General features: G+C 44.7%; 1 protein-coding gene across 10 annotated transcripts in view; it reads right to left on the minus strand.

The window, feature by feature from the left end:
- Window positions 1–23425, minus strand: part of ERBB4 (erb-b2 receptor tyrosine kinase 4) — a 935749-nt gene that overhangs the window by 50829 nt on the left and 861495 nt on the right. For all 10 annotated transcript variants that reach the window (XM_075933940.1, XM_075933937.1, XM_075933934.1 and 7 more), the window contains one exon: window positions 2453–2608. In XM_075933940.1, coding sequence (XP_075790055.1) covers window positions 2453–2608 — 156 coding nt within the window. The remainder of the gene's footprint in view (window positions 1–2452; window positions 2609–23425) is intronic.

Raw genomic sequence — 23425 nt, forward strand, 5'->3', positions numbered from 1 at the left:
TGGGGCAAGACATATCAAAGAAATCAGCAGCAGGGCCGGATGAAATTTTTTGACAACTTTTTTTTGTTTTACAAAAATGAAAAAGCAGGCCAACCAAAGCATTTCAGTAACAGTATCCCCGTGGCCTGTCCCCCACAGCTCCTGTTCATGGAATAGTTGGACTCAGAAGCGGTGCGTTTAGAAAGGCCGTCATTCTCCCAGGGACGAGCAAGGGATGGCTGTGGTTTATAGTCAGCCACCAATATAAGGTCATGTCTACACTGAGGAACTATTTCAAAATTAGTAAAGTCGACTTAAGTCCCAATTTAACAAAATCGAGCTAGTGTGTCCACATGACAGGGAAGCCTCAAAATTAGTGCAAGGCAGGATCTATTAATGTGGACACGCTACCATGGATTTGGAACTAATTACTTCCCAGTGTTTCCTGGAGCTCTAATTACTCTAGGGAGTGGTTATTTTGAAATAGCGGCACTGGAGCCTCTACACTATCATTATTTCAAAATAACTATTGCGGAATTAGTATGTTTCTCCTCATGAAAAGCAGGAGTACAGATTTCAAATTCCACGGCCCGTTATTTTGAAATAACGGGCTTGGTAGTGTGGACGCTCCACTTAAAATTCAACCTGGGGGGGGGTGTTGTTATAAAATAAAGTCCTACTGTAGACCAGGGCTAAGTGAACAGAGCAAATGAGGGGTGAATGAGAAAAGGAGCAGAGCAACAAAAGGTTTCAAAAAGGCGCTTCTAAAACTCAAAAAAGTCTTTGGTGGGTGTGTCTCTCTCCTCATCCCCTAAGGCAGATTAAGATGGGAATTTTTGGTAAGGCAGTTCAAAGATGCATAACCTGCATCTGGAACCCCCTGAATATTGCTGTGCCTTTGTTGGGTGCCTTTATAAAATCTTGTAATGGTGAATCTATTTAAGACACAGTATGGGATAAAGGTTATGGAGGTGCAATGGGAAATAATATCAGAAGAACATTGGAAAGTGTCTCAGTTAAAAACCAACTTTTTAATGACATGCAGCAGAACTCCTTAGGGTCCTGGTATTTTGCACCCTTTCTTGAGCAACTGTTGGCACGGCAACAAGGAACCGGGAAACAGTGGTCACCGGTGCTTTTACCAGATCGCTTAGAACCAGAGGTAAAACCTCAGTGGGTATGCTACAAGAAAGCACCCCCTGCCCAAGGGAAGGCCCTTGGAGAGAGATCTGTCTAGGAAACGAAGCCTGCAAACTACTCAATCCAGTGCTGGCAATGGAGAGGTAGCATACGGCGATGGAACTGGAACAACTTCACTGGCTTCAGATGCCTTGGTTGCAGCAGAGGTAACACAAGACCCAAGAACAAAGCGTGGCCCTGATTCGGTTTTGCTCGGTGGGGCCAACCCCGGTACCTTGCAGAGTCCCACTGAACAGAACGGAATGGCTTGCAGGACCGGGCCCACTGGGTGCTGAGTGCACATAATCATAGCTCTCACCGAGGTCACGGGTGGCGCTGGTGCTCTTGGCACTGTTGAAAAAAATGAGTCTGGTACCGACAGAAGAATCCCAAGCACTGCTACAGGCTGGGGACCTAGTGGCTAAGATCTGCAGAAAAGGACCTGGGTGTTACAGTGGATGAGAAGCTGCATATGAGTCAACAGGGTACCTTTGTAGCCAAGAAGGCTAACGGTCTCAAGTTGCAGTGGGGGAGATCTAGGTTGGCTATCAGGAAAAACTATTTCCCTAGGAGGGTTGTGAGGCACTGGGATGGGTTCCCTAGGGAGGGGGGTGGAATCTCCATCCCTAGAGGTTTTTAAGTCCCAGCTTGACAAAGTCCTGATTTAGTTGAGGTGGGTCCAGCTTTGAGCAGGGGGTTAGACTCGACCTCCTGAGATCTCTTCCAGCCCTAGTATTCTATGATTCTGTCATTTAGGGCCTAACCTTCAGTTTCTCTTTTTGAACATCTCAGCCTTCAGCTACAAAGATTCCTTTTAATTAGGATGATCAATTGTCCCATTTTGAAAAGGGTTGTCCCATGTTTTCTAAGAGCAAGTGGGGGTATCTACAGGTGGGCTTCAATACAGGACTATGTGCCCATTTTTAGTCTTGTGCCCATATCAGTATTGGTGGGCCCTCTACTTTGCATCTTCCAGCCATCTGGCCTCAGCTCTCCCTGTCTGCCCAGCGTGGTCGCTACACTGCCAGCTGTGCTAATTAACTCCCCTCCCCCGCATGAGACCTGTGTACAGGAGAGTGTGGGGTCATTCCTCCCTGTGTGACCCCTAAAGTCCTCAAGGTAAGAAGGCAAAGACCCTCCTTTTAATAATGTACACAGTCAAGCACCAATAGCTGTATCCATATCAAGTGATGGTTAGAGAAAACCAGGGCTTTACACTGGAATGAATAAAGCCTCCCTCTCCCCGCCCCAGGCAAAACAGCAAGACGAGGGCTGTCGGTGTGAATGCACCCACCTTCCCTCCATCTGCGTTGTACTCTTTCTCGTCTCCTTCCAGCAGCCGGGCCAGGCCAAAGTCCGTGATCTTTACATGGTTTGGTGATTTGACCAAGACATTCCGGGCTGCTAAGTCCCGGTGGACCAGTCTCCTCTCTTCCAGATACATCATGCCCTGAGGGACATACAAAAAATGAAAATAAAATAAACCCTTCAATCTTTTTTTTCCCCCCAGAATTCTCCTCTCTCTGTGACCTGTTTTCATGAAACATGGAAAAACAGCATCTATTTTTATTAATTATGATAAAACAGTGTTTAGAAGGTCAGTGACCCATGTAGGCTCAACACTGCACGCATAAGGGAGTCCTCGTTGCTAGCAACATGCAATCTTACTAGACAAGACAGAGGAAGGGAATATTTTCCACCCGATTTTGAAGACAGGGAGCTTGAAGCACAGAAATTAAGTAATTTTCTGAAGGCCTCAACAAGGAGTTTATGGCAGAGCTCGGAACGGAATCCAGATCTCCCGAGACCCCATGCAGCTTCCCAACTACAAGAAAACACTCCTGTTCTATACCCAAAGCCTCCAAGCTAGATACAAATTTTCAATGTTCTTAGTGAAATATGTGGAAAACAACTGTGCTCCGTTGGCTGCAATCCAGCTGCTTTTCCAACCCCATTAAAACTTTACCTCTCGTGTTATAATTGGATATAAGATCAATGTTCAATGTCTTTTATGAGCATATACATCCTGTTACAAGTAGTTTTGTTAACAAGCCATCCAGGTGTCTTCGCAGATAAGCAAACACATGCCCAAACTGACTGGCTGGTGTCTGCCTTAATCATTTACTTTGCCTGGTGACAGACTAAGTGCTTGTGATGAAGGTGGGAGTTTAAATGAGGCTTTACTGCACTGAAATCATCTTAGCCTCGGTAGGTATATGGACAATGCCCTGAAAGGGTTCCCAGCCTGTCAGTTCATAAAGAGGAACTTACGACATTAGTAGTCATTTTAGCCACCTGCAGATGATATCACATGTCTGGCAATTACCCTTACGGTAGCTTTTAATATAGCAAATCTATAACTTTAAAAAAACCCACCATTGGTGAATATCAAAGAAACTGCATTATCATATAAGATGACAATTCAAAGAGCCACTGTCAATGATTAAATTAACTACATTCTTCAGTATAATAGGCCAGATTCTGATTCCTTTGCACTTCGGTGCTACACAAGTAGCCGTATTCATGTGACAGGGTCAGAGTAGAAGGCTATAAAAAAGTATTGGAGAGGAGATGTATAAGCCTCAGACTGAGGAGATCTCTGTTTCCAGAGTAACAGGGAGGGCTGGTTTAGAACCAGCAGAGGCAATCCAGGGCAGTGGAACACCTGGGGTTAACTGACCAGGCCTGCAGAGTCAGGCCAGCCTAGGCAGATTAGAACACTTGGGGGTAATTAAGAAAACCAGTTCAGACTGGCTATAAAAGACACTTTGCCTACAGTTGGGGCACACATGTAGCTGAGAGGACAGAGGAGGGCCTCACTGGGAGTAGGAGGAAAGGAGACAACAACTGAAATCGAGGAGGACGAACCAGAGAGAAGGAAGGTGCTAGGGAAGGGGTGGGGAAGTAGCCCGGGGGTCTTGGAGCTGTATTTCAGCAGGTGTTAGGGATTCACATGAGCAGCTACTATCAAAGGGCCCTGGGCTGGAACCCGGAGTAGAGGGTGGTCCCAGGTTTCCCCCCACATCCACCTCCCCATTTCTACTAGGGGAAAAGGACCGTGGAGCTTCTTCTCTGTTTTACTATATGCTAACCAAGGAAGAAAATATCTCAACAAACAGAAAATTAAAGCCCTGGGCGTGGTACCTAAAACTGTGGGCCTGCTGTGAGCCTATGAGGCAAGCAAAATCCACCAGGAAGCGCAGGCCCCGCTGAGTTTTCATAAGAGCTTTGACACATATCAATGGGTCATACGTTGATGTACTGTTCAATGCAAGGTGGTCAGAATCTAGTCGTATGCTGGCACGAAAGAGAGGGACACCTCTACAGAAGTCATCTGGGGGACACTTTGAAATGTTGTTCAGCAAAAAGGAAACCAGTTGCCGTAATATTCCGCTATTAACTAGAAGATTTCAATGAAATCAACACGGGAGCTATGAAAGGCTCATGGGGAAGCCTTGGTATCAATACAGTTTTATTTTTAACACAGTATCTTTTGCTGCGGTCAACATGAAGAGAGTTTGCTATATGCCATATAGTCCCCACTTCCCTATTCCCACAGAATTATTTTTAAAAGGCACTTTTAGATGAAGCAAGTGCTCCCTCATGCCAATTTCAAATCAGTGCTGCTGGCTGCTGAACACGAGAAGTGTAGGGCTTTGAAGGAGTAAGAGTTTCTGACATTAAAAAAAAACCTGAGGTAAAAAACGACAAATACATCTCACAGAGCAAACAGTTATGAACCTGGACCAAGCACACCATGAAACAGCAGATTGCGTTGGATGATGATATGATGGGAGTAATGCTTGGACCCCAACCAACAAGAGATACTGTATAAATCAGTCAGTGCCTGTGACAGTCCAGGATATGGAAGCAGCAGGATCGACAGCAGTGATATAAGGTGATGGGGAAGAGGAGCCCAAGGTTTGGAGAGATGTATCTGTTAGGGGCAGATTTATGGAAGGGGAGACTCTCAATCCCTAGCAAGGAGAGAATCTGACAAAAGTACAGATAGGAACTGAAGAGAAACAGTCAAATGAAAAAAAGAGTCCCGTCTAATTACATCACATGATGGCAGACAACTAAATTTTGACGGGGCTTCTGAACTATCGGTCACCAACTGTCCAATCATGATCGTGAGATCCTGGGGAATCTCTCAGCCTATTGTAATTGGCATTCCAAGAGCTCCCTGTGTAGTCTATAGGGCTAACCTGCTTTCTTGCTTGCCTATGGATATCAATAAACCTTTTATGGTTTAATCACTTTGTTTTATTATAGTTTCTGGTAAAGCAATTTGGCTGTAACGCAAGGGACCTACAGGACATATCCTATATGTTAAGCTAAGGCAAGTTAGTATTTTTGTCTGGGAGCTTTCACCCAGACAGCAAAAGACTCCTTGCATATGTTTGGGACCTTTCACCTGGATAGATGGTGATAAGATAGAGCAACTTTTTTTGTGTGGAATAGGGGCTTCCAAGCATATCCTCAAATTTAACAAGTACACCACACGAAGAGCAAAAATAACATAGAAATAACGTAGGTGAGAAGGATCTAGATCAGGGGTGTCCAAACTTTTTTCAAAGAGGGCCAGATTTGATGAAGTGAACATGCGTGAGGGCCGACCATTTTGCCTGACATGCTTTGAACCATTAAAATTAAATGCAAATTAACTATTTTATGCAAAGTTTATTGCAAACGGCATACTTTTATTTCGTCACATGGATGACAAATCTAAACAGGTGTTAAATCACTCTGCCTTTCATATCTGAAGGCCAGATGAAAAAAAAAATCCAGGAAGCTGAAATATATGTCAGGAACATTGTAAAGTACATTACATATTATTGGTAATAGAGGTTGTCTGTCAACTTTTAAGTTCAAAAAATATGAACAGGAACATAACACCAAGTATACATGTTGTGTCCAAATATATTTATAACTGATTTAGACCAACTGACATTAACTGAGATTTTACAATGTATTCATCTCAATACATATGGATTCGTTGGGGGCCATAAAAGATAGATATTGCCAAATTACCTGTGGGGCCGTATTAAACCAGAACACGGGCCGCAATTGGCCCCCGGGCCGGACTTTGGACATGCCTGATCTAGATTAATGAATAAGTATGTTCATGTCATCACTAGGTACAAACATGTTACATGTGTCCAGGCCATGGAGTAAGTGTACCCCAATTCTTTGTGGGTGAGGAAGTTAAATTTGGGCATAGAAGGAGGGCCCAGGCTCTTGTGCTTCTAAAACAGGGTTCCCGAAGCCTTTGCTAGGCAGAAAAGGAAGGAAGAAAACGAGAGGAGAAGGAGAAAGGGAAGAGGAGAAGAGCTAGAGAGAGAAAGAAGAAAGGCAGGAGGAGTTAGGAGCTGAGATTAGTCTCTAAACTTTATCTTTAACTTTATTTTTTGAATAGTCAGTTAGGTAAACTAGGGGTGCGTCTACACAGCACCCTAAACTTGAAATAGATACGCAATTTGCACTATTTCAGAATAGCTTATTTTGACATTTGGTCTCTACACGGCACCAAATTTTGAAATAATGCTCTATTTTGAGCTATCCCTTATCCCTCGTGCAACAAGATTTACCAGGATGGTGAAATAGCAGCCTCCTTATTTTGAAAAATATTTCAAAGGGGGCTTGTGTAGACAAAGGGTAGCTTTTTCGGGATCCTGGAGGTATCCCAAAATAGCCATGCAGTGTAGACGTACCCTAGGTTACCTTTAATAAGCATTTAGCATTAGCCTTTGCACCTCTCCGCTGAGAACGGAGAAAGCTGGACCTGAACTGCTGTACCAGAGGCCGGGCTCGTCCTTTGTCTTTTATCACCAGGTTACCCAGATCGGGTGCAAGTCTATTAACCACCACTTATAGAAATAATCCCAAGTGTATCTGAGACCAATAATCCGGCATTTGTAACTCTGATTTATTTTGCTACTTACATTGCTATTTGATTTCAATTTCCGTCTATTTTAATAAAGTTTCAAATTATTTTGTCTCAGTATGAACATCTTGTCATACCCCCGAAGGTCCCTGGTATATTCTGTGCAGCCTGGTTCTGGGACAAGAACCTGGTTATCTCCTGATGAGTTCAACTGGCAAGCCTATAATCCAAACTATCCAAATTAATAAGATTTACAATCCTTAAATCAGGTGACACCTGCCTGCACATGCCCCACACAACTCGCTGGTTCCCAGGAGTGGGCAGCACAACCCCATGTGTGTGTGTGGTGGGGGAGAGGATGGGAGTCTCAGCGCACTATTCCTGTCTGCAAGCCCCACCCCTTGCAGCTCCTATTGGCCAGGAACGGGAAAGTATGGCCAATGGGAGCTATGAGGGATGGTGCTGGCAGAGAGGGGCAGTGTACAGAGCCATGTGCTCCCCACCTTCCACCTCTGCGGTCAAAGTGGCTTGTTGGTCCCTTCCAGGAGCCCTGCATAGATACAAATGACACCTCTAGATAGACATCAGTAGCCACTCACCAGCGGGGCTCTGCTGCCGGGAGACACTGTGGCCAAAGCAGAGGAGTGGAGCCGCCTTTCCCAGGAGCCAGCGCTGTGCACCTGCAGCTCCACCTAACCATGCGGGGCTCTGATGTGGGGCCACAGCTAGGGCCTGCAGGCCACAGCTCACTGCATTGCCACCCTGGAAGTACCTTGAGGGAACCAGCACCCCAACCCCAGTCCCCTCCCAGAGCCAGCACCCCCTCCTGCAGCCCTGCCCCAGCTCTGATATCCCCAGATTGCCAAGAGTTTTTAAAGATAATAGACAAGGGCTTGGAAATCATATTAGCAACTCTATCAGCATTAGATCTGGCCACATGCCCTCCTGCACCCCTAGCCCTGGTCCCCCTCCCAGAGCTAGCACCCATACCCTCCTCCTGCACCCCAAACCTCATCCCCGAGCTCTGTTCCAGAGCCAGCACCCATACCCCTTCCTCCACTCCAAGCCCCCTCTCACATCCCAATCTCCTGCCCCAACCCAGTAAAAGTGAGTGAGGGTGGGGGAGAGGAAGTGATGAGAGTGGGACAAGGCTTTGAGGAAGGGAAAAGACTTTGGGGAAGGGGCAGAATAGATCTTGAGTTATCCTGAAATTGCAAAACTGATCTAGGGCATAAAAAGTTTGGGAGCCATTGCTGTGCTCCCATGCAAGAAGTCTAAACATTAAAATGGGTGAACTCAAGTGCCTGGTATTAACTAAGGATACTCATATAATACTCATCAGAGAAACGGGATAACAATGATAATCACTGGCACATGGTAATACCAGGGCAAAATGTATTTGTTGGCGTGTCAGAGTAGATTGTATTGCTGGAGAAATGGCACAATATACGGGGGGGGGGGGGGACCCATCAAATGCACTAAAAATTTGAAATGAGCAAATCAGGGAATCTCTACAGTTAGAGAACAGTAAGCATATAGCAGTAGGACAATACTACTTACTACCTCACCAGGATGGTGGTGGTGTTTGTGAAGGGCTCAGAGAGACTGGACAGTCTACAAAAACTGAAAACTTAATAATAATGGGGGATATCAACTATCCTCACAGAGCAGCAACGTCACCTCAGGATGAGATGCAGAGATAAAGTTTCTAGAGACCATTAGTGACTGCTTCTTGGAGCAGATAATCCTGGAACCCACAAGGGGAGAGACAATTCTGGATTTATTCCTAAGGGGAGCACGGGATTTTCTCCAAGAGGTCAATCTTATAGCAATAATATAATTAAATGTAACATCCTTTCTGGGGAGAAAATACCAAAGAAGCCCACCTGAACATTTCACTTCAGAAAGAGGAATGCCACAAGGATGAGCATGTTAGTTAAATGGAAAACAAAAGGAACAATCTCAAGACTGAAATGCTTGCAAGTTGCATGGAAATTAAAAAAAAAAACCTATAATTGAGACTCAAAAGTCAAGTGTAAAAGTACAATTGGACAAGCCAAAAAATAATTTGATATATAAAGTAGGGGTTGTGTCTTTTGCAAGTTGCTCTTTAGAGGAAGGATGTCTGCCAAAAAAAAATCGGTGGGCACAGGGGATGATCAAGAAGCTAAAGGGGCACTCAAGGAAGACAAGGTGAATTCTTAGTCTTCACTGCAGACAATGTGAGGGAGATTCCCATATCTGAAGTTTTCTTTTTAGAGTATAACTATGAGGAACAGCAGAAAAGGTTTTAGAGCAAACTTACACCTGGCAGTAAATAACCAGGGCCAGCAAGTATTCACCAAAGTATTCTGAAGGAACTCAAATATGAACGTCAGAACTATTAACTGTGATATGAAAACCTACCGCTTACATCAACCTCTCTATCAGATGACTTGCAGATAACTCATATTAGTCTGATTTTTAATAAAATGCACCAGAGCCTGACACTGATGGGCTGGTAAACTTAACTTCAATACCAGGCAAATTAGTTGAAACCATAGCAAATAACAGAATCAGACATACAGGGTAACACAATATGGTGAGGAAGTCACAACGAGGCTTTTGTGAAGGGAAATCACGCCTCACACATCTCTTAGAATTCTTTGAGGAGGTCGTCAAACACATGTACAAGGAGGATTCAGTGGATAAAATGTCTTTAGACTTTCAGAAAGTCTTTGACAAGATCCCTTGCCAATCAGTTATGCAAGAAGAGAGACGGTCCTCTCATCGGGAAATAGGAAACAAATGGTAGGGGAAAAGGTCCGTTTTCACGGTGAAGAGAGGTTATGAGCAGCGACCCTCAAGGATCTGTATCAGGACCAGTGCTGATCAACATATTTAAGAATGATCTGGAAAAATCAGTAAACGGGGAAGTAGAAAAGTTTTCAGATGATACAAAGTTACTCAGAAGTTTGCGCTCCAAAGGGCAATAGCAAAGGGTTACAAGGGATCTCTCAAAGCTGAGTGACTGGATAGCAAAAATGGCAAAAAAAATTAAATACATGCAAAGACAAAGCTAATCGGGGACGAGGGGGGGAAGAATCTCAAGTAAAATTACAAAATGATCAGATACAAATTAGCTGTTACCACTCAAGAAAATGGAGTCATTGTGGATAGCTCTCTAAAACATCTGTTCAATGTTCTGCATCTGTCAGAAAAGCTAACAGGATGTTAGGAAAAGACTAGATAATGAGGCAGAAAATATAATTGAAATTATAATCCATTGTATGACCACACCTTGAATATGACATGCTGCTTTGGCTGCCCTCCTCTTTCCCCCCTCCCCCTCAAAAAAGCTGTAGTAGAATAGAGAAAAGCACAGAGAAAAGGAATTAAAATGATTAGGGATATGTAACAGTTTCCATATTAAAGAGATATTAAAAAGACTCTTCAAGATTAAAAAAAGACTGCTCATCTTGGAAAAAGGAGGACTGAGAAGAGACATAACAGAGAGCTATAAAATTGTGAACACTATGGAGGAACGAACAAAAAATGATTAGGGGGGCTGAAGCAATGATTTATGAGGAGAGGCTGAGGCATTTGGCTTATTTAGTCTACAAGAAGAGTGAGGAGGGATGTGATAGCAGCTTTTAACTACCTGAAGCGGGGTTCCAAAGAAAATGAAGAGAGACTATTTTTAGTGGTGACAGATGGCAGAACGAGAAGCAATAGTCTCAAGTTGCAGAGGGAGGTGTCTAAATTGGATATTAAAAAACAAAACAAAACAATTTCCCTAGGAGGGTGGAGAAGCACTGGGATGGGTTCCCTAGGGAGGTGGTGGAAACTCCATCCTTGGAAGTTTTTAAGTCCTGGGTTGACAAAGCCCTGGCTGGGATGATTTAGTTGGGGTTGGTCCTGCTTTTAGCAGTGGCTTGGACTTGATGACTCCTGAGGCCTCTTCCAGACCTATGATTCTATGAGAGTGAAGAAGGAATTGTTACTCACCCCTTTGCAAAACCTGGAGTCACTCAATGATGCCAATCGACACAGAGGTTTAAAACAAACACGCAGAAGCTCTTCATGCAATGCTCTATTGCCTTGATGAACTCACTGCCTTGGGATGATGCAGAGGCCCAAAGTAGCACTAGTTAAGTCCTGGAGGATCGATCCATCAATGGCCATTAGCCAAGATGGTCACAAGTTCCTTGCAGTCTACCACACGTGTCCTCTTTCTTGCATATTTTTGCTGCAGTTAAAACTGTTCTCTAAACCAGAGGACTCCATATGTACCTGTTTAATCCATTCACTGATTAGATATCTTACAATATGGGCCTTCATTTTGTGAACTAGAGGAAAAACATCCAAACTCCACAGCTGTGGGATTGCTCCTCAAGTACTAATTTGGACAAAACTCCTATTAATAACTTCAGATAAGAGGGTCATGTGGACAGATCCTAGATAGATAGATAGATACACACACACACACACACACACACTCACTCTACAAGTCTAAATAATAAGAGGGGTGAACTAGAGAGCCTCAGTTTGAATGAGGATATTGATATAATAGGCATCACAGATACTTGGTGCAATGAGGATAATCAATGGGACACAGTATAATATCTGGGTACAAAAAATATCAGGAGGACAGAACAGGTCATGCTAGTGGGTGAGTGGCATTCTGTGGAAGAACACATAGAATCACTTGAAGTAAAAATAGCAAATGAACCGAACTGTTCCATAGAATCACTATGGATAGTAAGTCAGTGCTCTAATAATATGAATATTACCCACCACCTGATCGTGATAGTGACTAAGGGAGATAAGAGAGGCTATAAAAATAAAAAACTCAATAATAATGGGGGATTTCAACTATCCCCATATTGTCTGGGTATGCATCACCTTAGGGCAGGATGCAGATATAAAGTTTCTCGAGACCTTAAATGACTGCTTTCTGGAGCAGCTGGTTCTGGAACACACAAGAAGAGAGGCAATTCTTGATTTACTCCTAAATGGAGCACAGGATTTGGTCCAAGAGTTGAGCATAGCTGCACCGCTGGGAAATAATTAACATGATGCATTAAATATGATATCCCTATGGTGAGTAAAACACTACAACAGCCCAACATTGTGGCATTTAATTTCAGAAAAGGGAGCTATGCAAAAATGAGGTGGTTACTTTTGGCACTATACCTTTTAATTTCTGTTTAACTGAAGTCCCATGCAAGCTGCATGGAAACATTTGATAGACACCATAATCGAGGCTCAAATTAAATGTATACACCAAATTAAAAAACTCAGTAAGGGAACCAAAAAAGTGCTACTGTGGTTTAACAACCAACTAAAAGAAGCAGGGAGCGATAAAAAGTTATCGTTTAAAAAGTGGAAGTTAAATCCTAGTGAGGAAAATAGAAAGGAGCATAAACTCTGTCAAATGAAGTGTAAAAATATAATTAGGAAGCCAAAAAGGAATTTGAAGAACAGCTATTCTAAACCCCCAAAAGTTTTTGCTATTACTTTTTAAGTACATCAGAAGCAGGAAGCCTACTAAACGGCCAGTGGGGCCACATAACAATTGAGATGCTAAAGGACGATAAGGCCAATACAGAAACACTAAATGAATTCTTTGCATTGGTCTTCACGGCTGAGGATGTGAGGAAGATTTCCAAACCTGAGCTTTTTAGGTGACGAATCTGAGGAACTGTCCCAGATTGAGGAGTCATTGGAGGAGGTTTTGGAACAAATTGATAAACTAAACAGTAACAAGTCACCGGGACCAGATGGCATTCATCCAAAAGTTCAGAAAGAACTGAAATGTGAAATTGCGGAACTATTAACTGTGGTTTGTAAACTATCCTCTAAATCAGCTTCTGTACCAAATGCCTGGAAGACACCTAATGTGATGCCAATTTTTATAAAGGGCTCTTGAGGTGATCCCGGCAATTACAGACTGGTAAATCTAACTTCAGTACTGAGCAAATAGAGAATTCTGCTCTTTACAGTAATTTCAACCAGATGCATAGATGAACATAACTTGGAGGAAAATCCACATGGTTACTGAAAAGGGAAATCATGCCTAACTAATCTACTAGAATTCTTTTAGGGGGGGCAATAAGCATGTGGCCAAGGGGGATCCAGTGGATATAACGTACTTAGATTTCCAGAAAGCCTTTGACAAGGTCCCTCACCAAACGCTTTGAAGCAAAGTAAGCTGAAATGGGGTAAGAGGGAAAGTCTTCTCACAGATTGATAATTGGTTACAAGATGGGAAACAGAGGGTACGAATAAATGATCAGTTTTCAGAATGGAGAGAAGTAACTAATGGTGTCCCACAGGGCTCAATCCCGTACTGAGACCAATCCTATTCAACATGTTCATAAATGATCTGGAAATAGGGGTAAATAGGAAGGTGGCAAAAATTGCAGACGATGCCAAACTGCTCAAGATAGTTAAATCCAAAGCAGACTGGAAGAGCTTCCAAAGGATCTCACAAAAATAGGTGACTGTGCAACAAAATGGCAAATGAATTTGAATGTTGATAATTGCAAAGTAATTGGAAAATGTAATTCCAATGCACACTGGAAAATGTAATTCCAACTATATGTACAAAATGATGGGGACAAAAATTAGCTATTACCACTCAAGAGAGAGATCTTGGCATTATTGTGGTAGTTCTCTGGAAACATCAACTCAATGTGCAGCAGCAGTCTCCCCCCCCCCAAAAAAAGAAGCAAATAATGTTAGAAATTATTATTAAAAGGGACAGAGAATAAGACAGAGAATATCTTATTTCCGCTATATAAAACCATGGTACACCCACATCTTGTATACTGCATGCAGATGAGGTTGCCTCATCTCAAAAAAAAATAACTTGGCATTGGAAAAAGTTCAGAAAAGGACAAAAAAATGATGAGGGGTTTGGGACGGCTGCCATATGAGGAGTGATTAATAAGACAGGGACATTTCAGCTTAGAAAAGAGGAGACTAAGGGGGAATATGTTAGAAGTCTATAAAACCATGACTGGTGTGGAAAAAGGGAATAAGGCAAAGTTATTTACTTATTCCTATAACATACAAATTACAGGTCACCAAATGAAATTAATAGGTAGCATGGTTAAAACAAACAAAAGGAAGTTTTTCGTCATGCAGCACACAGTCAACCTGTGGAACTCCTTGCCAGAGGATGTTGTGAAGACCAAGACATGAACAGGGCTAAAAAAAGAACTAGATAAATTCATGGAGGTTAGGTCCACCAATAGCTATTAGAGGCTAGGGACACCATTCTTACCCATCCTGCCTGTTTGTCAGATGCTGGGAATGGACGACAGGGGATGGATCACCTGATGATTCCCTGTTCTGTTTTTTCCCTTTGGGAGCACGTAGGATTGGCCATTGTCAGTAGACAGGATACCGAGCTAGCTGGACCTTTGATCTGACCCAATTTGGTCATTCTTATGTTCTTATCCTGATGGCAGCATGAAGTTCTTTTTGGAGATTCATGACCTTCAGGATTGCATGTGCTTTTGGGACTATCCAAGGTAAATAACATATTGATTTTCCTCCGCATCCTATTAACAAGGGCTGTGCATAGAGGGTCACGTACAATATAAACAAATCACAACAAGGAGGGAGGGGATGGGAGAAACCCATGGTACTCATTGCAACAGCACCATGTGAAAATACCTTATGCTAGAAACCATCTGAAGACCTTCTTAAACCAGGCAGGAGCAGCATTATCTATGTATTTTTAACATTTGTGTAAGATGCAGGAGTATTGCAAACAAAAAAAAAATCTGCTTTTCATAGCTGGTGTCAACATTTATCACCAGGCCCCGGGACAACTGCCTCCTTCGCCTGCCCCCCTCCCATCGATGGGCTTGTCTACACCTAGTCTTTACTCAGACGTGCAATATTAAAGATACTTAGACTTGGCAGAATTCAATATCGTTTTTCATTATTTTGATGGATTATACTGATCTTTATTTTTAAGCTTTTTTAATTCGTATTGATTTACATTTTTACGGATGCATGACATTTGCTGTTTTAAGCATTTTTAATTTTTTTTTATCAAATTCAATGCTCACACTTGCAAGAATTTATGGGCACATCAGACAATAATGATTTGTTGACAATCTCTAATAAGTTAAGTTCTCAGGCAATATTTTTCTTACGTTGCCTATTTGTAAATTTCCAGGACTATAGATGGAAATATTTTTGGTTGGCATGTGCCTGGTGAAAACCACGTTTGTCAACATTTACCAGTGAAAATCTAATCCGTCCAAGTCTAAACATACTCTACTGTATATAGCCAAGGCCCCTTCTACAGTTAGACTATGCAACTGCCCAAATGCTAGCATTCTTCATTTTGTAAATACACGGTATGAGTGGCTGTCCTGAAATCTTGGGACTTAACAGAGATAAGACCAAGTAGCATCTGTGTAGATCACAGACAGACAAATGGTGGGAGGATTTCAGAGAAAGAATTTTCACAGCTCTAACAGAATTTAGAAACCCTGCAATAAAAATGTCTTCTCTAGCTGCTGAGCTCAATCAAGATATGCAACTCCAGCTCCGTTAAGTATATAATTGGAGTTGACAAACCTTGGTTTGTACCTTGGTTTGAGATTCCCTGCCTTCCCCACCCACACATCTCCATCAGCTTCCCTTACCCCTCGCAGAAGCAGGAGTACTGGATACTGATGGAGGTGCCCTCTGAGTTTGATTTAGCGAGTTTTAATTAGACTCGCTAAATCAAACTCCAGAAGATCGATCATAGCAGAATCGATCTTCCGTTTAGTGAAGACATGGCCTAAGAATAGCACAAGAGAAGAGAACCATCATGCACCTTACAAGCTCCACCAGAGTGGGGTTGAAGTAGTTAGGCTGTGAATAGGGAAGGCCAACGTTTCTCCTACACACCTTAGGATCTTGACAGCTGGGGAAATGCCTGGTGAGGGGCTCCCACAAGCTCGTTCCACAGGTCAGACATTTCCTCCTGACAGTTTCTTAGCTGCTTGGTTTGCAGTTTAACAGCCTCCGGCCTGCAGCCTCATTCTCAAGCTGGCATATCCACAGACAACAAAGAGCAGCTAGTGAAAACACTCCTGCTGGAAGGTGGCAACATGACACTATTTCTTAGGGCTTGTCTCAGGGTGATCGTGCACGATCCACTTTTTAAGCCCGGTCTGAGACACTGTGGCACTTTTTTGGGGGGGAGGGAGGGAGAGACTGGGTGTTTGCCCCATTTGCTTTTGCCAGTTGATGACTGTCAGTCCTGAGCAGCAGAGGTAGGGGCATTAGCCATGGACCCAGGACAGGGGCTCGAGTGAGCAGCTAGGGCATGTGTCTCAGGAGAGCCCCGTATGGTGTGAGGGTTCAGGCAGGCATCATGCAGTGACCGGTTTTCACTCTGGGAAATACGGTCGCTCGTGCCTCTGCAGACAGGGAGTTAGCACCTAACAAGCTGAGATGTAAATCTGCATTGCCTGGGCTTGCTGTCTGGGTGGATCCTGCTACAGGGCTCCTGGAGATTCCCTAGTGCAGGGGTCTCCAACATTTTTAAGCACACGATCACTTTTTAAAATGTAAATGCAATCTAAGAGCTACCTCAAACCCAAATACCCTTTCTCCGCCTCCTTTGTGCTAGGCCCCACCCTGGCTCACTACATCCTCCCTCCCTCCCCCATCCGTCCACTCTTTAATCAGGCAGGGCAGAGGGTTGGGGCGCAGGCTCTGGTGTTGTGCTAAGGGATTTGGAGTGTGAGAGGGGCTCTGAGCTGAGCCTGGGGCAGGGAGTTGGGGTGCAGGATGCCGGCTCTGCAAGGGAGTTTAGGTGTAGGGGGCTCAGGCTAGGGGTGCAGGAGGGGGTTTATGACTGGGGCAGGGGTTCAGGATGCAGGCTTCAGCTGGACACTGCTTACCTCAGGTGGCTCCTGGGTGGTGGAGCAGTGGGGCTAAGGCAGGTTCACCCCTGCCCTGGCCCTGCACCGCTCCATCCCAGGCCTTGTGCCCCCCATCCATTCTGTGGCGATAGAATACAGGGTGGGGGGCACCCTGACATCAGCACTCTCCTCCCCCTTCCCTACCCTGCACAGCAAGTGGGGAGGGGATGGCTCCAAGGCAAAGGGCAGGAGATGCACAGCAGTAGGGGGAGGGGCAGCTGACTGCCAGCCCTTGAGAGCCTCTTGGCCAAACAAGTCAGGATCATCTGTCAGAGGCTCCAAGATCTACCGGCAGCTCCCGATCGACTGGTTGGTGACCACTGCCCTAGTGCATGCTGTGACCTACTTCCCCCTTCACACAGAGTGCATCAGAGCACAGCAGGGAATATTTCACATACAACAGCAGGGCCCACGCACCCCGGCAGCACTGCGCACGCAAGTGCTGAAGTCGACTGGCACCTCCGTGTGCAGGGCATTCGCTCTCTCGGCTGTAGGAACCTCGCTCACAGCAACACAGTGACAAAACAGGCTGCCGATAAAGCAGAGGGCACTGTTCAAGCCAGTTTGCTCTAGGCTGGCTTTTTGCAGGTTAACTGCGGAGCAGCCAGGTTGCGCACAGGGATCAGAGTCCCCCCTGGCCTGCAACTAGGACCAGCAAACCTCTAGCATTTAAAGTGACAGCTTGTAATTTTAGCACAGTTTTCAATACCCCACACATACCTTCCCCTCAGGCAGAGCTGACTTTTAGGAGACCCTCCTTCTCGGTGCCCTGGTCTACACTAGGGCTTTATTCCAAAATACTCCCCTCCCTTTAGGTAGAATTAATAAGCAGAGCGTCCAGACAACCAAGCCCGTTATTTCAAAATAATGGGCCGTTTATTTCGAAATCTGTACTCCTGCCTTCCTCAGGAATAACGCTAATTTCAAAATAGTTGGAGAATAATCTAAGACCAGTCTAGCACAAGGAGGGCTATGCCTACAAAGTGCATAGTATGCCGTACAGAATCAGTTATATAGCATCATACTTTAACAAGGAGCTTTGCTAACCTCACACAGGATCTGGTGTTGCACCATAGGATATAACAGCAAAAATCCTTTTGCCGTCAGAGGTACAGAATCAGTCTCTTTGGAGAAGAAGATGGTTTTATTCAGAAGGAATCATAGAATCATACAACAGGAAGGAACCTCAAGAAGCATCCAGTCCAGTCCCCCGCACTCAGAGCAGGACCAAGGACCATCTAGATCAGTGGTCCCCAATATGGTGCCCGCCGGGCCATTTATGTGTGCCCGCGGAGCAATCTGGGCTGGCCCCATCCTCGGGTGTATGGCAGGTGCTCGCCCCGGGCACCTAGGCAACCCCTGCCTGGGGTCGCAGCATATGCTTGGCCCCACCCCCAGGCACGTGGCCCAGGAGCAGCCGTGGCCCCGCCCCGTACGCACAGCGTGTGAGTGGCCCCGACCCCGTACGCACGGCAACCCCAAAATGTTGGGGACCACTGATCTAGATCATCCCTGACAGGTGTCTGTCAAACCTGCTCTTCAATATCTCCAGTGATGGAGATTCCACAAGCTCTCTAAGCAATGTATAACCACCCAGACAAGTAGGAAGTTTTTGCTAATATCCAAACAAAACCTCCCTTGCTGCAATTGAAGCTCATTGCTTCTTGAAAGTGGGGAGGCAGACAGGTACGGGTGACTGGGAGCATCAAAGGCAGAAATAGTACGCAGCTGCCTAACTCCCTTTGAAAGTCAGACACGGACCTCCATCTGCCATTTGTGATTTTGAAAGCTTCCACTATCATTAAATACAAGAATGTACCTATGTTTGACTCGGCCAGATTCTGCTCTTGGTTACCCCTCTGTAATGCCAATGACCCCGTGGGGCAGCTTAGGCGTAACTCAGAGCAGAACGTGGTCCATTATACAGACTCAGAACTAATCCATACAAGGTGTATGAGAAGAGACCCTTCTCAAGTTCATCACGGATTGATAGTCTCTAAGCCCTGGTCTACACTAGGACTTCATTTTGAAATAACCCTCCCCCCTCCCTCATCCAGGCAAATTGATAAGTGGAGCGTCCACACTACCAAAGCCATTATTCCATAATAATGGACCACTTCATTTGAAATCTGTACACCTGCTTTTCATCAGGAATAACACCGATTTTGAAATAGTTATTTCAAAATAACTGTCACGTGGATGTGCCAGTGCCACTATTTTGAAATAGCTACTCCTGGAGCTTTAAAGTCCGAGGTAGCACATCCACATTAACAGAACTTGCCTCGGACTAATTTTAAGGCTGCCCCATAGTGTGGACACACTATTTCCATTTTGTTATCTTGGGAGTTAAGTCGAATTTACTAATTTTGAAATAGCTTCCTAGTGTAGACAAGGCCTAAGTTCTCAAACAGACAGAAGGATGCTGATAAATTAGGGCTCTGAGTTGCTGTGAGAAAACTGGCCTAACAGAAAATGAGCTATTATGTGTCAGTAACAAAAGTGCTCTGGGGCAGAGGAAAAGAAACTTCCCGGGGGTGAAGACAACACATGGAAGAACTGTATGAGTTAAAGAAAGAGCTGCACTGCAGCAGACGAGTCTTGAATAGGTTCATAAAGTACGAGGACTGTTGCTAACGTAGGCATCCGCAAAGCAGGCTAGCCAAAGGGTGTGTGGAAATAAAAGTATGTCGCAGGAGATCTTTGGAAAGAAATAAAATTGAGCTTCTCAGATGTAACTCTGAGTTATAGGTCTGTCCCCTGAGATGCCTTGCCTTGAAAATGTGGGCACCTTGGCAATAAAGTAAAAACCCAGCAAAGCATTACTTTCTGTAGCTCTCATTTGTCTGAGGGCAGTTGTTGAGCCGAGCGGCGTTTGGTACAGCTTGTGGTCTGGCTGTTGCAAGGTGGGACTGTTGAGACGTATCGATTTGGTTTTTGTACCTTTTTGTACTTTTCAAAGGACCTCCTGCTCGGCCCCAGCCGCAATTTGAGTCTTTCACAGGGGGCCCAAGTTGCTTAGGAAAAGTTGAACACTTTGATTTCAAGGAGCCCTGTCGGAAGTCCACTTCTTTACGGTACTTGTGTGACAATTTTAGGCTCCAGTTCAGAAGAGCGTTCCTATTCAGGAAAGTGCCGAAGCATGTACATCCCATGGAAGTCAAAGTGCCCTCTGGGATAATTAAAAAGAGATGAGCTGCTGCTGTCACTGAGGGAGACGTGCCCCTCCCCCAGCCAGGCAGCTCCGTGGGCGGAGCTCATTAAGCAGCAGCGGGACCGTGCTGCCACGCAGCTTAGGGTACATCTATACTGTGGTGCTATTTCAGGATACCCGAAGTATCCCGAAACAGCAACGCCACCTCTTTAAACGCCTCCGCTATACCCTGAAATAGCAGGCGCGCTAGTCCAGTGTTCCTGTTAAGGGATTTGTTGGAATAGTGCCTTATTTTGAAATTTGGTGCTGTGTACAATTTCAAAATAAGCTCTTTCGACCTAGATTCGGAATAAGCTACTCAATTTGCTGCCTAGACACACCCTTAGAGGGAACCTTGGCCCCAATGTGCATACAGTTATATCAGTATAAAGGTGCCTTATGCCAGAATCAAAGTGCTTATACCAATACAGTGTATTCCTATAAGGAAGGGGAATGTCTATACTGGTATAAGTGCATCCACACTAGCAGGGTTGTAACTCTATAGTTTAAAGCAGTAATACGTCTCTCTGCAGACATGCCCTTACTCACTGGTATCATTTGTGAGTTTTGTGGGACTATTTATACTTGTAAAGCCAAACATGGGCATAAGCGCTTGCAGTATCAGAGGCCTGTTTCTCCATGTGAACTTATTAGTTTAAGTAAAGCTGTACTTATTCTTCACAGTACTACCAGTAAGCAGAGGTGCTATAATCACTTCCCTGCCTCATGTATCCCTAAACGTCCGACTCCTGGCAGCAGGGATGGATGAGTAGGGATGTATTGCTCCATCGATTGCCGTGTTTGGTTAGTTCCCCCTGTAGCAAATGGTACTGGCCATCGCTGGAAGCCAGGCTACGGGCCTAGATGGATCATTGGTCTGAGCCAGTAGGTCTGTTCTCATGTGCTTGGCGTGACTCATTTTTGAATCTGGAATACAAACATTCACTTCTCTCAAAGTAAAAGTTGGGGAAGGGGGGGAGGGAGAGCATTGATCTGCGTACCCCCAGGAAGGTAAAGAAAGCCAAGGGAGGCCTGAGTTACTCCGATAACTTCTGCTCACCACAGCCAGACGGTGCGGCCGAATCTTCAAACGGGTGTGTGAAGCCAGGAAATTTCAAGCCGGCCTAGGAGCGAGGGGATATTAATCTGCAGAGCTGGCAGGAGTTCTTTTCTTCCTAATAACCTGAAGCTTGCTTAATAAGAGGAATCATCGGCAAAGCAAGCTTGAAATGATAATCTCTCCTCCCCTTTCACCACTAAAAAAATATAATTCTTCCTCGGGAGAAAGCGGAAGACACTTTCAAGGGACAGAGGCCGTTTTTGTTATCAAAAGCCACTGGCAGCCTCGAAACAGCCCAAACTCCCTGAGATAACCACGGGTAGGAAGCACTGAAGTTGCTCTGCAATCTATTGACTCAGCTACGCACAGGGTTTTTTTAAAGAATCTTTCACTGCGGAAGTATGATTTGTGACAGGGTCTGCCCATGGAACTAGACACGTGGCCGTTCCCCCAGCGAGGAGATGGTGAGGGATGATAAAAGAATTAAATCCAGTCAGCAGATACAATCGAACGTGGGATTTACAGCCGGCACCGTGCTATTCTTCCACAAGACCAGCTGCTAAAGTGTTCCAAGAATGCCTACAGTGCAGTGAGCGAACACCGAGGCTGGAGAAGCAGCAGAGGGAATATTGTGCTGTAGCCAGACCCTCAGCCTTCAAGTTGGAGGGTGATTTCACCCAAGCAGGCTGTATGTGTGGGAAAAGCATGCCCCCTTGCGGGATTTCCTCTGCATGGAGGAAGTGATGGACTAAGCTACACACCCTTCCTCCCTGCTCTGAGGGCCTGTCTTCACTCAAGGCACATCTACACTCAGAAATGATTTCGAAATAATAACTCCTCAAATAACTATTTTGAAATAAGTGTTATTCCTCTGGGAAAGCAGGAGCTATTATTTCGAAATAACCAGCCCCTTATTTCAAAATAACAGGCATGGCAGTATGGACGCTCCGCTTTGTTATTTCGAAATAACACCCTAGTGTAGACCAGGGCGCAGAGTTAATCTGAGTTATAATTCAAGGGTTGCCCTTGATTTGAGTCCCAAGCATACACAAAAAGCCTCAACTTGGGCCTGAGGGTGCTTGCAACTCAAGTTGGCTGGCTCAAATCAGCGCAACTCGGCAAGAGCTAACACAACTGTAGTATGCTGCTCCAGGGTTGTTTTGCAGCCTTCCAGTGTCACGCCAGCGTGTGTGTTAGATAATGAGTCAGTACTGCAGCAAAAACATTGCCTCAGTGAGAGATAAAATGAAAGGAGTCAAAGCAGAACTGGACAAAATGAGGCACAGAAATAACATGGAAAGGAAATAATTTAGTGATCAGGGAGATACAATTTTAGACTGGGCAATTTCAAAGAGTATTCTGGCTTGCCATTAAACTACTCCAGATTCATTATTTTTTCTCTTTTTTTTCTTTTCCCTTCTTTCTCTCCCCTCCCGCCCCCCTTATTTATTCTTAGATCTGGACTTCTAATGCTCCAGTCATCTGAAGAAGTGGATTGAACCCACGAAAGCCTATGATATCAGCTACATGTTTTGCTAGTTTTTAAGGTTCTACTAGACTATTTGTTGTTTTTTAACGTGAAAAACACACGTGATTCATAAAGGGAAAATGAGAGAGGGAGAAATACGCCAAAGAGAAACAAGGAACATATTGACTTTGAAAGGCCTAGACGCCAGGACCCATCAGTTACAGTCTTAACAGTTTCATTTCAGTCATTCATTCCTCCAAGGCAGTAACTGGAGTGCTGGCTCCCTTACCGCTTGGAGATTTGGGGAATTAAACCTTTCAAGCCAACTTCTCTGCTCTGGATGGACATTAAAAGGTCATGTGGCAGTTTGTGCAAAAGGAATTTGTGCCGCTGTCGTGGTCAAACATTTCCCTCCCTTCATGGTTCCCCAGCGTGCCATTTGTCTCCCTGACTGTGTGTCCCACCCCAGAGATAGCTCCATGTGCGGTGTTTGAACTGAGAGATTGTGTATAAACCGGAAGTAACAGCGAGACACATGAAGCAGGAATCTAACAACTGTGTTCCCTTGCTTTGCTGGGAACAGGCCTGCCAGGTATCTGGTTTTCGACTGGAAAACATGGATGAAGAGAGACCCTGATGGCAGCACCACTGACTGGGATGGTAAAAGTCCAGTTGGTGGGCTGGCAGGCTCCCTACCTGGCTCCGAGTGGCTTCCCAGAAGCATTGATATGTCCCTCAG

This window comes from Pelodiscus sinensis, chromosome 7, assembly GCF_049634645.1.
Source record: "Pelodiscus sinensis isolate JC-2024 chromosome 7, ASM4963464v1, whole genome shotgun sequence".
NCBI classification, from domain to species: domain Eukaryota; kingdom Metazoa; phylum Chordata; order Testudines; family Trionychidae; genus Pelodiscus; species Pelodiscus sinensis.